The following is an 11786-nucleotide window of genomic DNA, read 5'->3' on the forward strand; positions in this document are numbered from 1 at the left end:
ACTGGTGAAATCTGTAGCAATTAGCTACTACATTCTCTTCTGGCACGAATACGTTCTTCAGTGCAATGAGTGCAGTCTCAGATTTATCATCTGCAAGGGGAAAAGTGTAAAATACACGCCGCCCTTCTGTTCCAAGGCAGTGGATTAGCAGAGCACGCTTGCTTTCTTCAGAAATCTCTATCGCACCGATTGCAAGCGGATAAGTCTCAAACGTATGGAGCCAGGCAGTACAAGCAATTGGACGCTCGGCTTTGCAGAAAGGGTGCGGGTGGGTCCAATCAGCCTGGCCCATCTCCTCCCCGTCCTTCCTGTTTCCTGTGCTTCCAGACCCCCACAGCCAGTGCTCCCAGTTATATCATTACAAGCGGTATCTAAAACACCAGACTTCCTCTGCTCGGCCGAGCTCCCGGCTCCCCGCCCGGCACCACCGGCTCAGCATGGAGCTAACTCTGCTCCTGCCTCTGCTGGGTAAGTGCCGGCCTCGGCCCCCAGACCCTCTGTGTGTGTGTCTGGAGACTCCCCCAGCCCTGTGTCCCCATCCCCTCCCCAGAGCCTTGTGACGGACTGGGCCAGGTATGGACATGGGGGGCGGGTGCCCCTGTTCCCCCCATAGGGCAGAGGGGGGTGCGTGTCAGAGGGGACCCGGCTCTGGCTGCCTGTGGGGCAGCGACTGGCCCCTCCCAGGCTGCTTGGCGGGAGCCCTGAGGGGAGCGGAACTCTCGGCAAGGCGGGAAAATCCGGTTGGAACCGGTTCCCCAACGGTCGCTGCGCGCTCCATGGGGGGAGGGGCAAAGCCCAAGATGGAGTCCAAGGGGTCAAAGGTGATGACTCCATTTTGTTTGACACAAAATTGCCGTTTTCACGTTAAAATCCCTGCCACGGGGCCTGCTGCCCGGCCGCTCTGAAGGGCGTTTCCCAACGTGAGCTCTCGCTCGCAGAGCCGGTCCTTCTCCTCGCACAGTGTCCTTAACGCCGCCCACAGTGCCGTCTCTGGCCGGGGGTCTGCCCGCTCCCCCACCTCACAGCCTGGAAATCAGATCGTAATGGCGGGGCAATGACCCAGAGGAAGAATTGCCCAGGGGCCGGGGGGATTCTCCAGGCAGGCTGGTTCTGAATCCAGCCCCCATTCCCCTTCTCAGAGACACCTCTGGGACATGGGGGATCAATTCAGGGACCCCCCAGGGCCTGCGTGACACAGGAGGTCAGACTCCATATTCCCACTGGTCCTCTCCCGCCTTGGGGCCCAAGGGGGATATTGGAGAGTGTGGGGGGTGTGGTTTATTTGCTGGGGTGCATTTCCCACCATGGGGGCAGTTTTATGGGGCAAGGAAAGGGAAGAGAAAGCAAATCCTGAAAGCTCTTTGCCACGGGGTGAATGTGAATCCCTCCCGGAGCGACGGGCTGACACGGGGCTCAGAACGACACTGAGGGGCAGTTTCAAGTGGATGGGAAAATGTCAGTTTCTTTCCCTCCAGAGACGATAAATAGCACCCGGGTTGCGAGGTCGGGGCCCAGCGGGAGGGTCTGGCTGGGTGGGATGGAGGGGAATCACAGCTGAGGCCCCCCTTTATGGCAAGGTCTGGCCCCCAGCACTGACAACAGACCCGCAGGCCCTGTGGTGATTTCTCCTCCCACGACGGGTCCTCCCAGCTGGGCCAGTTGAAAGACTCTCCCCTGTGGGGATGAAAAAAGAGACGGGAGAGCTTATCCCCACATCCCCATCTCAGCTGGGCTGCCCCCTGCCTATTCCCCCTCCTCCCAGCCGTTTCCTAGCTGGATCCATCTCCAGCTGGGCTTGTCCTGGTCTCCAGCTCATTGCACCCAGTGTGGGGTCAGTCCCATCTTGCGGGGTCAGGGTTTTGGGAGTGGAGACCCTGCTCAGCCCCACTGTCACACCCAGGAAATGCTCAGTTCCTCTCCCCATGCCCTGCGCGCACACACCAGAGTCCCCCCAGCCCTGAGCTGAGCGGTGACCACGCCTGAGGCTGCAATTTCCTTCGCTGAGCCGAGCACCCAGCTCCCAGCCCGGCGCCACCGGCTCAGCATGGAGCTAACTCTGCTCCTGCCGCTGCTGGGTAAGTGCCCCCCTCGGCCCCCAGCCCCTCGGTGTGTCTCTGTCTGTCTGGAGACTCCCCCAGCCCTGCCCCACATGCCCCTCTGCATCCCCAGAGCTCTCATCCCCTCTCCTCTCTCCTCTTCCAGCCTCGCTCCAGAGTCTCTCCAGGCCGGTGTCCACTGCAGGTAACGAGGTCTCCTGGCCTCCCTGGGATGCTGGCGGTGGGGTGGGGAAGGGGAGAGGGGTCCTGGCAGGGGGGCTGGGGTCCTGCTCCTCTCACACCATGGTGCTTGGAATTGCAAGGAAGGGGGGAGCATCCCCTGACATTCGGGAAGGGAGGAAGTGACCCCATTTGGTGCCTGCTGGGAGGGTCTGTGGGGTGGGTCCCATTCCAGGCCGTGGGGGAGAAGCTGCCCCATCCCCATGGGCACGACCCAGCCCCTCAGGGGTAGCCCAAGCAAAGAGAGCAAAGGCTGGACGGGCCATGGAGACAGTGTCATGGGGAGGTGGGAGCTCAGAGCCCCCCTCACACAGGGCCCATCAGCGTGGGGCTGTGTGTGTGTGTGCGTGGGGGTCTCTCTGCCCCAGCTCTGGGCTCCCACTGAGGGCTCAGTCCCTGGGCACAAACCCAGCACTGCCCAGCAGGGCAGGAAAAGCAGGTTCTGCAGAGATCCCAGAGGAAACGTGATGGGTAGAAAAACTCTCACACCCTTCCCTCATCCGCCCGAGCTTCCTCATTTCTGCTCAGTGCCTGCAGCAGGTCGGCTCTCGGCCGGATGGCCCTTCCCCAGCCCCTCTCTGGGCGGGCGGCACAGCTGCGTCTCTCCAGACCTCCCCTCCAGCCTCCAGTGGCCAGAGGGAGACGGGAGGGCTTCCCCCCACAGCTCCATCCCCACTGGGCTGCATCCCGTCCTGCTCCCCAGCCCGTCCTTCCCCAGCTGGGCCCGGCTCGATGTGCGAGACCCCTTTCCAGGGGCTCCCTCCGTCTCAAGGGTGTGGCCCCTGCACCTCTCTGAGCCTCATGCCTGCCTGTCTCTGCCGTGGGCGCCGTCACACCATGCAGCCCGGCTCTCTAGACAGACGGGACTCAGCTGAGCCCAGCACAGGAAACTCCCCGGGGCCTCAGGGCAGGCAGACCCAGCACATCCCGCTCTCGCTGCCTCCAGGCGGGCTCTGCCTGCTCTCTCCCCGCCCCACGAGCCCCCTGCTGACAGCCGGTCACCCTATAACATCTGCCCCATCTCTCCTCCCCTGTTTGGTCCCAGGTAAGCTGGACGCCTGAGTTCCTCTCATCCGTCCTCTGTTCCCACTGGCTGGAACTGGCTGGGTGGGGGACTCTGGTCCTCTCCCTTTACCTGACCCTCTGCCTCTGTCCTAGGTCTCCTACCAGCCCCCAGTTTAACTCCGGACCATCCGTACACAGTGTATCTCCCAGGGGAGAGGGTTAAACTCTGGTGCAAAGTTCCTAAGGAAGGGAAGTCTTCAGAATGCAGATTCTTCTACGGAAAAGGGCACCAGGGCCCCAGCACTGTCTTACAGTCTCATTCAAGTTCCCTGCTGGAGTTCATGGCTGAGAAGGGACGTGCTGGGACCTACACCTGTGCGTACTCGACACAGGGATCCAATCAACGAATCTCTGAGAACAGCAGCTCCGTCCCCATCTCCATAGCAGGTGAGCCCTTTTCCTGCTCTTGGACAGGTGAGTCCCTGGGAATCCAAAGCCCCCCCGATACCACAGCCCCACCCCTGTCCTTGGTCCAGCCATTCCCAGCATCTCAAACACTCAGGCTATGTCTTGCGCAAGAAAACGTCCACCCAGCCGTGTGCAAGCTGTGCTTTTGCAGTGGCGGCAGAGGCATGCCTCGTGGGGCGAAGTTTACCCGGGAGGTTGACTCATGCCTTTGATGTCGACTGCGGAGCGTCCAGACTAGCGCGCTGAGCCGACAAAGAGCTGATGGGCTCAGCGCGGCAGCCGTTTAAATTTAAATGCAGCGGCGATTATTTAAATGGTTGCTTCATTTCCCTATGCCGGGTAGCCTAATCTACATACCTCTGTCGCCAGACATACCCTAAGTGACCTCTGCTTCCCAGCCCCTCTCTGGCCCCAGCTCTATCCCAGAGTCCTGAGTCCCCTGGGCCCGTCCCATGGAGCCTGTTCCCTGCCATGCATGGCTGTCCCGGGGTCACTAACATGTACGGTTCTGCTACCACAAGCCCCACAGCCCCTGTTAACCCTCTCAGTGCCAGTGCGGGGCCAGTGCCAGTCACACGGGGTCAGGGTCTGGGGATTTGACCCCCCCATCCCAGCACTCCCCATCTGTGCAAAGCTCCCTGTGTCCGGCAGAGCCTCCAACGTGAGTGTGAAACTCCCCCCTCCCTTTACCCCCCCCACCACCATGCAGCTGCTGGGCCAGGGCTGGGCTCAGAGTCCCTGACGAGAATGAGAGACACGCTCAGGTCACAAGAGTCTCCAAGGGCCACCAAGGAGCCTGCAGGGAGAGCCAGGAGGTACATGAGCCACAGCCCCATGGGCCTCCATGGGGCCATGTCCCCAGCTGGGTCAATGGGCCGTAGCTTCACTGGGGTCAATGGGGCCGATCCCAGCTGGGTCAATGGGCTGTAGCTTCACTGGGGTCAATGGGGCCAATCCCAGCTGGGTCAATGGGCCGTAGCTCCATTGGGGTCAATGGGGCCGATCCCAGCTGGGTCAATGGGCTGTAGCTTCACTGGGGTCAATGGGGCCAATCCCAGCTGGGTCAATGGGCTGTAGCTTCACTGGGGTCCATGGGGCCAATCCCAGCTGGGTCAATGGGCCGTAGCTTCACTGGGGTCAATGGGGCCGATCCCAGCTGGGTCAATGGGCCGTAGCTTCACTGGGGTCAATGGGGCCGATCCCAGCTGGGTCAATGGGCCGTAGCTTCACTGGGGTCAATGGGGCCGATCCCAGCTGGGTCAATGGGCTGTAGCTTCACTGGGGTCAATGGGGCCGATCCCAGCTGGGTTAATGGGCCGTAGCTCCATTGGGGTCAATGGGGCCGATCCCAGCTGGGTTAATGGGCCGTAGCTCCATTGGGGTCAATGGGGCCGATCCCAGCTGGGGTGTGTGATGCTCCCCAGGGCCATCCAGGGCTGTGAGGCCCGTCACTGGCACCTGCACTTACTGCAGGGCAGCCTGGTCTGTGCCTCCACTTTCAGCTGCACAAGCCCCCCCAGTCCTTGCTGGCTGAGCTACCCCCTCATTTACCCAGCAGGGGAGGCTGGTCCCACTGGGTCCCACAGGGAGATCTCTGCTGCTCAGGGGTTGCCTGGCCCGGTGGGGACGTGGTTCCTGGGCACGGAGCTGGGGCTGGCTGGGGTCTGTGCCCAGGATCCCGCCCTGCTCTGCCCTCCCCTGGCTCCTCCTCTGCCTCTGTCACCAGCCACCCACGTAGGAACCGTCTCCTCCCCCAACCCCCTTGTCTCTTCCAGCCGCCCAGCTCACCATGTCCCCACTACGGCCTGTCTACGTGGCAGGGGAAGCCATGACCCTGACGTGCTCAGCTGCCGGGGTGCCCAATCTATCTGGGATCCGTTTCTACAGGGGTGGAGAGAAAATCCAACCCCAGGAAATCCCGTCAATCCGCAACGGCTCTACAGCCTCCATCCAGCTGTTGAGTGTGGCCATGTCGGACGTGGGGGTGTATAGCTGTGAATACGGGCGCAGTGTGAATGGGCGAGAGTTCGTATCGGAGAGAAGCCAAAACATCCCCATAGCAGTAACAGGTGAGCCCCCCCAGGCTGATGCTGTTTGCTGGGCCCAGGGCCGGGGGTCTGCTCCATGCAGGGGGTGAGATGCAGCCAGTCACTGAGCTCCTGGGACCAAAGCAGGTCAGATTCAGCCCCCAGTTCTGGCTCCCACAGTGGGATGGGACGGGGCATCGGTGCTACCGTGGGGCTGTGGGGTCCCAGCCTGCAGGAATGTTACAAACCTGGGGGGTATTTCATGTAACAAATCGCATCCCATCCCCCTGTCTGGTCGGTAGCAGGCCCTGGTGTCAGACACATTGGGGTGGGGCTCAGCTCTCCAGCAGCAGGGAGAGACAGCTGGGAGGGGAGCTCACAGCCCTGGGCACTGCTGGGGGAGAAGTTTGCAGCCCTGGGCACTGCTTTGGGGAAAGCTCCCAGACCTGACGTCCCAGCTGACCAGAACCAATCCCAAGCCCTCCGCCCTGCAGTTTCAGCGCCGTGCAGTGTTTCCCATGGACAAGTGTCCACCAGCTCCTACCTGCTGAGTGTAGCTCTCCAGGCAGCTGTCCAGCAACGCTCTTAGTGCGCAGGGGCCAGGAGTCACTGTCGCAATGTCTGGACATGTCTCTAGCTCTGTCGGTGATGATGACCAGAAGGCTGCTTGCGTGTGTGCTCCGTGCTGTGTGCACTCCGTCTCCACAGCAGATTGTGGGGGCACATGATACACATTGTGTAGATATGGCACAACCTTAGAACACTCTGTTTTCCAGTCAGGTATTGTGATTTGGCCCTTGTGGTAGCAATGACAGTTCTTCTCTGTATCGTTATCGGCAGGGGGCTGAGTGTTTCGGAATCCAGGGACAGGCCTTGTGACAGTGCGTCCCACGAGATTATGTGTATAAGAAGTAACACAAATGTGGAACAGGGACATTACAAATGAGCCTTGATATATAAGGCTACGTCTACATTGGCATCCCTTTCCGTAAAAGGGATGCTAATGTGACAAGTCGGAATTGCAAATCCGCAGGGGATTTAAATATCCCCCGTGGCATTTGCATTTACATGGCTGCCGCTTTTTTCCGGCTCGGGGATAAGCCGGAGAAAAGCGCCAGTCTAGACGCGATTCTCCGGAAAATAAGCCCTTTTCCAGAGGATTTCTTACTTGAAAGTAGGAATAAGCCACTTTTCTCCGGCTCTGTGACACATGGGGAGTAGACATAGATCAAGCTGTTTCTAATGGACGTTGCCTTTCCGATAAGCTATGGAATGGACAGTAATCAATATATCAAATATTGCTGTCTCAGGATTTAGCAGAGGTATCCAGACACTAAACGAGATTGTTTTGAAAGACACGTGTCTTGGTTCGGATGCAGTGTCACTGATCCAGATACTGACTGGTACTAACAGAGAATTAGAGAATGTGTTTACACATTTTGTAGCTACGGTGTAAGGGTATGTCTACACTACAAAGTTAATTCGAACTAACAGCCGTTAGTTTGAATTAACTTTCATAGCGGCTATACATACAAACCACTAGTTCGAATTTAATTCGAACTAGCGGAGCGCTTAATTCGGTAAACCTCATTCCACGAGGACTAAGCCTAGTTCGAATTAAGTAGTTCGAATTAAGGGCTGTGTAGCCACTTAATCCGAACTAGTGGGAGGCTAGCCCTCCCCAGGTTGCCCTGGTGGCCACTCTGGGCCAAATCAGGGAAACTCGTCTGCCCCCCTCCTGGCCCCGGAGCCCTTACAGGGGCACGGGCTGGCTACGGTGCCCGTACCAGGTGCAAGCCTGCCAGCACCCAGCCAGCCGACCCTGCACCTGGCACAAGATGAGCCAGCCACCCGCTGCCACCCAGCCCTCCGCCTCTTTCTATCCATCTTTGTAAAGCAAACAACAAACAAACAAAAATTGGTGTTATTCATATAATTATACCCCAAACATGATAATAAAATAGCGTGGTACCACTTTACAAAAAACTATAAATTGACTTTTGTAATTTAAAAAATAGCCACGTGACACAGAACTTACAACTAAACCCAGATGGTGCCCGAAGTCTATTCATAACTATACAAAATAAAAAATCGAATAAACATTTAAGTGAGCAACTTTTTGCCTTATTTAAACGTTTTCATCAAAATGATACAGATTTCTACTAAACTATGCCAAATTTGTTCTGCTAATTTAGTAACTTTAAGCATTTTTCATAACTTTATATTAAACTTTGTTATAATTGCTGCTCTATTGAAAGAAGAAAAGCTCATGTTTCAAATATTAGTCAGTTAAGAGTGTGCATGTCTGTTGCTTAACAACCATATCTTCACTAAAGTTAGGAGTCATCCTAGCTGTTGCATTCCGGAAGGGTTAAAATAATTACTCCATTCATTTAAAGTTGTTATGTTTTTAAAATCTTTCTCAAAGAAACAAAATCTCTGTTTTGTTTTCAATGGCTTTCAATTTTTGAGGTTTCTGTAAAACCTGTAACTTTTAACTCTTAACACAGAGAGTCAAAGTGAGAAGAGGTGGGGGAAGGAAGGTGATGAGCAATTAAGGATGCTGGTGAAACTGGAGCAAAGAGCGAGAAACTTTCAAAGCTGTCTTAAGCCACAGGCAGCAGCAGGAAATTCAGTAAATGGAGACAGACTATACAAGAAAAGAAGGGTGTGTTTTTAGTTGAGCGTGGAGGGCGGTTTGGTGGGTCTAAAGAGTTGGGAATTTGCACCTGGAGATTTTATCCTGGCTCTGTGAGGAGAGTGGGGGTAGTTACCTGCTCTTGTAAAAACTCGATTTGGTCCCCCGCTGCCTGTTGGTTTTGTCCACATCTCAAACAGCTTGCAGGAGCGCCTTTACATGCTGCAGTTAACTGGTTTGGGGCACCTCCCTGTGTTAATACATCAATTCTACATGTTCACCTGCTCAGTCTTGGCTTTCCAAATTCAGATGCTTTTTCATTCTCTCCCCTGCGATTACATTGCAGCTTCTGTCTCCTCGTATACTTTGTGAAACTATCAATTTTCCCCTTCATTTGATTTACCGATCCTTGGACAGTCTGGACAGACCCTCCCAGACACTGACTTGTCCCGTTCTGACAGGCACCAGTCTAGGTCTTTGTTGGACCAGAACCTGGCTTTCAGCATATGATTGTGGTTGCAATGAAGTGGATCCCGGCTCATCTTTCAATTGTGCCAGGGCCACCTTGTTTGATTTCTGTCCCCCTCCTTCAGGCACTGCGAAAGCACTAGATGTTTTGTGTTCAGTAGCAGGGGACGGCACCTTCTTCTTTTGCAAAGTTTCACCAGCTGTCTCCAAATCTCTGCGTTTCCTCTTTAATTGTTCAAGCAGATCATGTGTCTGGGCTGCTTGTGCTTCCAGTGGCCTATTAACTGTGTTACCTCCTCTAGTTCTCTGATGTTTTCCTGTACCGGGGAGGCAAGCAGAGTGCCAGGCTGTTTAGCCATCTCCGAGCCATTCATTGCAAAGTTTGGGATTTCTTTTATTACTGTTATTTGGAGCCTCCGTTTCTACCATGGCTTTACACATACCAGCCCATGTCTCCCCACTTTCTGTTTTAAATTCAAATGGGCCCCTACTCTGGTTTTGTAGGTTCGTGTCTCATCAAACTCCATGTGGATCGGAAGGGAGGGGAAGGGGGGTTCGCTAGTTCGTGGCTTTCTCTTATGCTAGATCGCGACTGCTACCGAGGGCAGCTCGCTTGCCTACCGGATCAGCTGGCTGGAGACCCTCCCCAGAGAGTAGCCGTCAGTGGCTCTCAGCCATGCTGGGCGGGCCGAGTTGGTGAGGGGCACAGTGACCAGTTCCGGACACAGTTGTGTTCTACGTCACCAGCGATGATTCGATGATAGAACTCCCCCGGGTGCGGAGGCTCATCTCTGCCACCTGCCTCTCAAGTTGGACCCATCTCTTCCCCTCCTTGTCCTTCCCAGCTCCGCTCCCGACCCCACAGCTCGGTGTGTTCCCACAGCAGCTGGGCTATGTTGCTGAAGAATCGATCACCCTGACGTGCTCAGCCGCGGGGGCGCCCAACGACTCCATGATCCGCTTCTACAAGGACGGCCAGACACTGCTCCCCGAGGAACTCTGCCTCCGCCCGCACCAGGCCACCGCCTCCGTTCGGCTGTCGGCGCCGCCGCAAACCAGCACCTACACCTGTGGGTGCTGGAGGGCAGAGTCCGGGCGAGAGATCGAATCGGAGAGGAGCCGGCCCGTCTCCATAGCAGTGACGGGTGAGCCCCTCTGTCTGCTGGGGTCTGCTCGCCTGGGTGGGGTCTCTCCTCCAGCCCTAGGGGGAGGTGCCGCTCAGTCCCTCAGCACCACACCGGGCCCCACCGAGGCAGTTTCTACCCCTGTCTGGGCAGCATCATGCCTGGGGGCTCTTCTGAGGTTGGAGGGGGCATCAGAGCTGGTTTATGGTCTCTAGTGTGATGCCTGGTGCCAAGGGAGTGGCAGGACCCCCCACTCTCGCTCTGTGTAACACTGGCAGCAGAATCCATCCCGGGACCTCTCAGCCTCAGCGCGACCACATGGAGCCGTGCCCCCCCAGCCGGTGTGGGAGCTCCACATGCTCTGGGCAGCCCAGCCCAGCTAGGGAGTTCCTCATGGAGAGGCCCTGCCCCTGCAGGGCTCAGTGAGGTGCAGGGGCGCAGGGCGTGTCCCACAGAGAACTCTCCATCCCCCTCTAACTCCTGACATGAATTTGGCCTGGTAACATCTGCCTCTCTCCTCCCCTTCCCTCCCCTGCAGAGACCCATCAGGGCACCCCCTCCTCTGTCTCTCATGCTGAGCCCTGGGCAACTCGGGTACCTCCCTGCAGAGCCTGTTCCCCACTCGCTGGGCTGCCGGATCCAACGTGGGGGCACCACAGTGTATCTGAGGGACGCCACCCATCCCCCAGCCCAGTTCTCCCTCATGTCTGTGCCCAAACCCTCTGGGTTCTGACAGGGTCGGCTCGAGCCATTCCTGCAGCCCGGGCAGTGGGCGTGCGATGCATGTGCTACTCCACCCCCGGGCGCATGGTGCATGTGTGGTCCTGCCCCCCGGTGCACTGTGCATCTTACAGCTGCAATCGGGTGTGCGGCACCTGATGTCAGCTCTAAGGGGTGCTGCATGGCCAGGCGTGCGGTGCCCCTTACAGCTGCCATCAGGCATACCCCATAGATTGGAGCCCCAGGCAGCTGCCCAGCTACCCCTCCCCTTAATCCGGCCCCGGGTCCTGAAGTGAAGGAAGAAGCTCTGGAGACAGAGCGTGGGTCTGCTCTGAGTACATTGAATTCTGGGCACCAGCTCCGCTTTGTCCCGCGCTGACCCCTCCCCTTTCCTGCTCCCCACAGGTTCCTCTTCCAAGCCGGCACCGAGTGGGGATCCCCCGTCTGGACCCGTGAGCAAAGGTCCCCCCCTGCTCCTCACTTGCACAGCCCCTGGGGACACCGGCCAGTGGAGGTTCCACTTCTACAAGGATGGACTTGAGATGGTCCCCAGGGGCGCAGGGTCTGAGATCGACACAGGGGAGCCCAGCTCTGGCTCTGTGAATGTCCCTGTGACCTGCGTCCTCAAGGCCGGTCCCAGCCACATGGGCGACTTCACCTGCGGGTACGAGAAGAACATGAGCGGGAGGTGGGTCCCGTCCTCCAGGAGCCAGTCTGTGAACATCCCCATGAGTAACCCCAGGACAGGTGAGGCGTCCGTCCCTACCTCATTCCTTTGGCTTTCTGGGTGGCTCCTGTTGGAGGAGAACAGTCCTACCGAGCTCTCCTGGGAAAGAGAGGTGGGATGAGGTGAGAGGTACAGAAAACAAAGAGTCTGACCTCCCCATTGTGTCATTATCAGCTGGAGCCCCCCAAGAACCTTTTGAGCTCTTAGCTCCTTAGATCTCCCCTGGACTTATCCAAATGCCCCTTCCTAAGCTAACCCTTACCCAACTGCACCGACAGAGATGTGGGGCAAGGTCAGGGGGCAGGGTGCTGGTGGAGAAGCTGTCCTGGGCGG

General features: G+C 57.3%; 1 protein-coding gene and 1 long non-coding RNA gene across 4 annotated transcripts in view; one reads left to right on the forward strand and one right to left on the reverse strand.

Annotated features, from left to right (window-relative positions):
- LOC142821385 (alpha-1B-glycoprotein-like) overlaps positions 1 to 11786 on the forward strand; it is a 12120-nt gene continuing 334 nt past the window's right edge. Inside the window, exons 1-7 of one of the 3 annotated variants that reach the window (XM_089774523.1) lie at positions 1 to 468; positions 1945 to 2075; positions 2203 to 2241; positions 3435 to 3728; positions 5525 to 5818; positions 9728 to 10027; positions 11132 to 11473. In XM_089774523.1, coding sequence (XP_089630649.1) covers positions 2045 to 2075; positions 2203 to 2241; positions 3435 to 3728; positions 5525 to 5818; positions 9728 to 10027; positions 11132 to 11473 — 1300 coding nt within the window. In that variant the 5' untranslated portion in view covers positions 1 to 468; positions 1945 to 2044. Of the gene's footprint in view, positions 469 to 1944; positions 2076 to 2202; positions 2242 to 2361; positions 3322 to 3434; positions 3729 to 5524; positions 5819 to 9727; positions 10028 to 11131; positions 11474 to 11786 lie in introns of those variants that run through there. The other 2 variants (XM_089774524.1, XM_089774522.1) reach the window with 2 other exon arrangements.
- Positions 11249 to 11786, reverse strand: part of LOC112547090 (uncharacterized) — a 15366-nt gene continuing 14828 nt past the window's right edge. Inside the window, exons 3-4 of the long non-coding RNA XR_016348108.1 lie at positions 11493 to 11552; positions 11249 to 11384 (exon numbers count right to left, since the gene is read on the reverse strand). This is a non-coding gene — a long non-coding RNA (uncharacterized LOC112547090). The remainder of the gene's footprint in view (positions 11385 to 11492; positions 11553 to 11786) is intronic.

Source organism: Pelodiscus sinensis, chromosome 30 (genome assembly GCF_052426305.1).
Source record: "Pelodiscus sinensis isolate ZL-2025 chromosome 30, ASM5242630v1, whole genome shotgun sequence".
Taxonomy (NCBI): Eukaryota; Metazoa; Chordata; order Testudines; family Trionychidae; genus Pelodiscus; species Pelodiscus sinensis.